Source organism: Branchiostoma belcheri, unplaced genomic scaffold (genome assembly GCF_001625305.1).
Source record: "Branchiostoma belcheri isolate BF01 breed outbred unplaced genomic scaffold, Haploidv18h27 scaffold78, whole genome shotgun sequence".
Lineage (NCBI taxonomy): Eukaryota > Metazoa > Chordata > Leptocardii > Amphioxiformes > Branchiostomatidae > Branchiostoma > Branchiostoma belcheri.
In genome coordinates, this window is record NW_017804442.1 from 1357052 (window position 1) to 1360805 (window position 3754).

The 3754-nt window shown below is 43.0% G+C and overlaps 1 protein-coding gene across 1 annotated transcript in view; it reads right to left on the reverse strand.

Moving 5' to 3' along the window:
- Positions 1–2289, reverse strand: part of LOC109485739 (kelch-like protein 26) — a 7605-nt gene extending 5316 nt beyond the window's left edge. Inside the window, exons 1-3 of the mRNA XM_019789415.1 lie at positions 1824–2289; positions 848–1006; positions 216–422 (exon numbers count right to left, since the gene is read on the reverse strand). Coding sequence (XP_019644974.1) covers positions 216–422; positions 848–982 — 342 coding nt within the window. The 5' untranslated portion in view covers positions 983–1006; positions 1824–2289. The remainder of the gene's footprint in view (positions 1–215; positions 423–847; positions 1007–1823) is intronic.
- Positions 2290–3754: the final 1465 nt, after the last annotated feature.

Sequence of the window (3754 nt, forward strand, 5' to 3'; positions counted from 1 at the left end):
TATATTGATAGATTTACAGATCAATAGATAGATTGATAGCTTTACCTGCAGATGACTCGCTGCCCCGATGACGTCCTGAACAATCTGCAGACTGAGGCCGAGGCGGGATGTGTACGCAAAGTCAAGAACGTGCTGCAGCCCAAGTGTTGACTGATAGATTGATTGATAGACTGATTGATGTATTGACAGATAGATTGACTGATAGACAGACTAACCTGTAGATGACTGGCAGCTCCGATGACATCCTGTACAATCTGCAGACTGAGGCCGAGGCGAGACGTGTACGCGAAGTCAAGAACGTGCTGCAGCCCGTTGGCGGACACGCCCTTGAGTTCGACATGAGTCTCGCTGGACTCGCGCATCCCACTGGTGAACATGGCCTTGAAATAGTCACTACACGAGGCCAGAACTGCGCGATGCGCCTGGATGGGGTAAATGAATGCATGGATGGTATTGGTAGTCCTAGGAAAAAAAATGTTATGTTTCCTGTTTCAGTCCTGAAAAAAAATCAGATGGTCTAGGGATTATCTTGTTTTTTTTAAAGACTTTGGCGATCTCTAGTTATCCAACTTATACAATATACATGTAGTTTAAGAAATTAAAACTTGCATAAGGACACATTCATTTCCAATATCAATGTTGGAAAACCGATTATACAACATTCCATCACTCAGGTGTCAGAAATTCATGTCCCTTGCAGGGGTCCACCAAAAAAACGCAAGGGTCAGCAGTTTTTTCTTGAGTCGGTCGGGAAATAGGAAACACAACATTTTTTCCCTAGGCCTAATGAATAGAATAATGGTACAATTGTACAATCTGCATTGGTAAAAGAGGAATTGTACTTCACCTGGAAGCCTTGATCATCAGCGACCAGCGTGACGTCACACAGCAGACTGTCGGAGCGGAGTGCGTTCAGTCCCCGGAGTAGACTGTCGCTGTGTTCGTCCGACACGTAAGAACGGGAGTAGTAGTTGTCTGCCATTGCTGAGGAGACCTATCAGGCGCACTGGAGAATCAAACCCACAATCACACATGGCAGACTTCAACCCCTTAAAATGCACCACTTCTACTTCTATACACTCACAGACACACACATGCACACACAGACACACAGATAGATCTGTAATCAATAGCTACTAAGCATTCCTGTGTACCTGAACAATATTGTACAACATGTCTATAGTATATAACACACCTGTGGGGAGGGGGGCATTTAGAACATTATTACATATGTTTACAATTATTTCGATTACTCTTTCAGTGATACCGATACATGCACTTCCTTTATACCTTGATACCTTGATACGTCTTCCAGGAAAGAAGGCCGGGGCCTGTTATGTCCTGATCTCTGCTCACTCGGTTGCGTACCTTCGCTTCTCCCAGTGACTGTCAAGTCTGCTTTTGAACTGATTAACAGTTTCTGCTGCTACTACTTCTTGAGGCAGGGAATTCCAGTTTTTGATTGTTCTGACACTGAACCCCTGCGCCCTAACCCTGGATCTTCCTTTATGTGACAAGTCATACAGCAATGTTAGCTTTAGGGTATGTCTGAGTCAACACACACAGACAGACAGACAGACAACAGGAAAGGAACACATGATTTGCTCTGATTCACAACATTTGATCTGATCATCATTTTTGTGTTTCAACGTTATATTTGGAATGTTACATGTGTGTGCCTTGCTAGTATTCTTCTCAACTCTTGTCTACAATTTTACGATCTTGAAATCACAAACATATTCGAGGAGAAACAGGTAATTTGAAAACCATCGTACGAGTCACACCCACCCAAATATAAAAGCACCTGGCGAAACCTCACCTACCTTTGTTTTGGCAAAAATGGAAGACGCTGTATCCACCAAAGACGGCTCTAGAAGACGCCTTGGAAGGTTTCTTGGCATCCGGATGTCTTGTCTTGGTCCCCGGCTACTCGGAAAATGCCGTGCCAAGTCTCACCTGTTGAGAAAAGGTGTTTTTGTGGGCCGGTAACGTCAAAACTGTTCCTCACCTGGCCATATTCACATATCCTGTACCGCTACACCTACAGGCCAAAGGTCAGCAGCGTGACGTCAGAGTCACGTGGGCAGAAATGTGGAGACAGCTGTGACGCGCCGGATTGAGTACTTAGAATGCTCCATACAAAAAGTCGTTGTACGGTCACGATACGTCAAATGACGGCTGGTTTATGTGTTCCCGTGATGTCAACGAGTCAGACCACCGTGTGTGGGTCAGTTGGAAATTCAAAAATCACTGGAAGACGAGATATGTCCCGTCAAAGTTGACCTTCTAAGTACTCTATTTTGGCGTTGGTTTTCTGTGTCTTGCGGTCTGCATGGGGGTTTTCAGACTACCGCTGTCTAGTCTACTTCCGGGTCAAACCACTCCCCCTAACAGCTGCTAATACGCGTATGTGTGCTTATACTTGGACGGCGATTGCGTTCGATACGGATGTTCTGGCCAGTGTTATAACTAACAGTACGGCCCGGAGTCTCTTTTGTTATCACACATGCTTCCAAATGTTTCATAGAATAACTCGAACGGCCCCCGTTACACAAAAAGTGTAACGGTCGGGTTGGTACGTTGGGCAATACGGCATACACAGCGTAGTAGTACAAGTTGCAATAAGAAATAAAATATATAGTAACTATATATTTTATTTTTTATTGCAAGATAACATGTAAGCCTTACCTCTAATAGTTGTTCTATCAGGATCACTCAGTTTAACCATACTAATTGTTTCTTCGAACTTCACGTTACACCCTATTCACCTATCCATTCTGACCGGGACATATCATTCTTGTTTCTAATGAAACATACCGTAAGTTGTCTTACAGACAATCTGTTTTGCTGTGCGCACGTATGTAAGTTGTAATGTAGTTCATTTTCGTTCACGACAATTTCAGTTATGGGGTAATTGTAACTTTGGACTACATATTTCTTAAATGGAACAATGCTAGAATGTCTACATACATGTAAAAATTGCTTGACAAATAAAGACGGTAGATTTTTCACCTGTGTCACTTGAATGATATAGCCCAGTGAACAAGAGAATTCTCACCTGTGTCATAGGAATGACATAGCCTTGACATGGCAGATATATGTCACCTGAGCCATTGGAATGATATAGCCCTGAACAGCAGAATTTCCACTTGTGTCATAGGAATGACATAGCCGGCAGATATTTTACCTGTGTCACAGGAATGACATAGCCCTTAGACGGCAGATATTTTACCTGTGTCATAGGAATTATATAGCCTTAAGACGGCAGATATTTTACCATGCTGTGTCATAGAAATTATATAGCCTTAAGACGGCAGATATTTTACCGTGTCATAGGAATGACATAGCCCTAAGACGGCAGATATTTTACCTGTGTCATAGGAGTGACATAGCCCTAAGACGGCAGATATTTTTACCTGTGTCATAGGAATGACATAGCCCTAAGACGGCAGATATTTTACCTGTGTCATAGGAATGACATAGCCCTAAGACGGCAGATATGTCATTCCAATAACAATCATGGAAATTCTGTTGTTCAAGGCTATATCATTCCAATGGCACAGGTGAAATACGAATGATATAGCGCCTTAGACAACAGAATTTAAACCTTCTCTTGTAAGTTTAGCTTTGTTGGTAAAAGTCATTATGAAACAAGTTTGAACTGCTATTGCGGTGTCACGGGGTTTGCGGTATATCTTAACTTGCTGGGACCGTCCTCTTTAGATAGAGCAAGTCCGTATCCTGGATGCGCTCT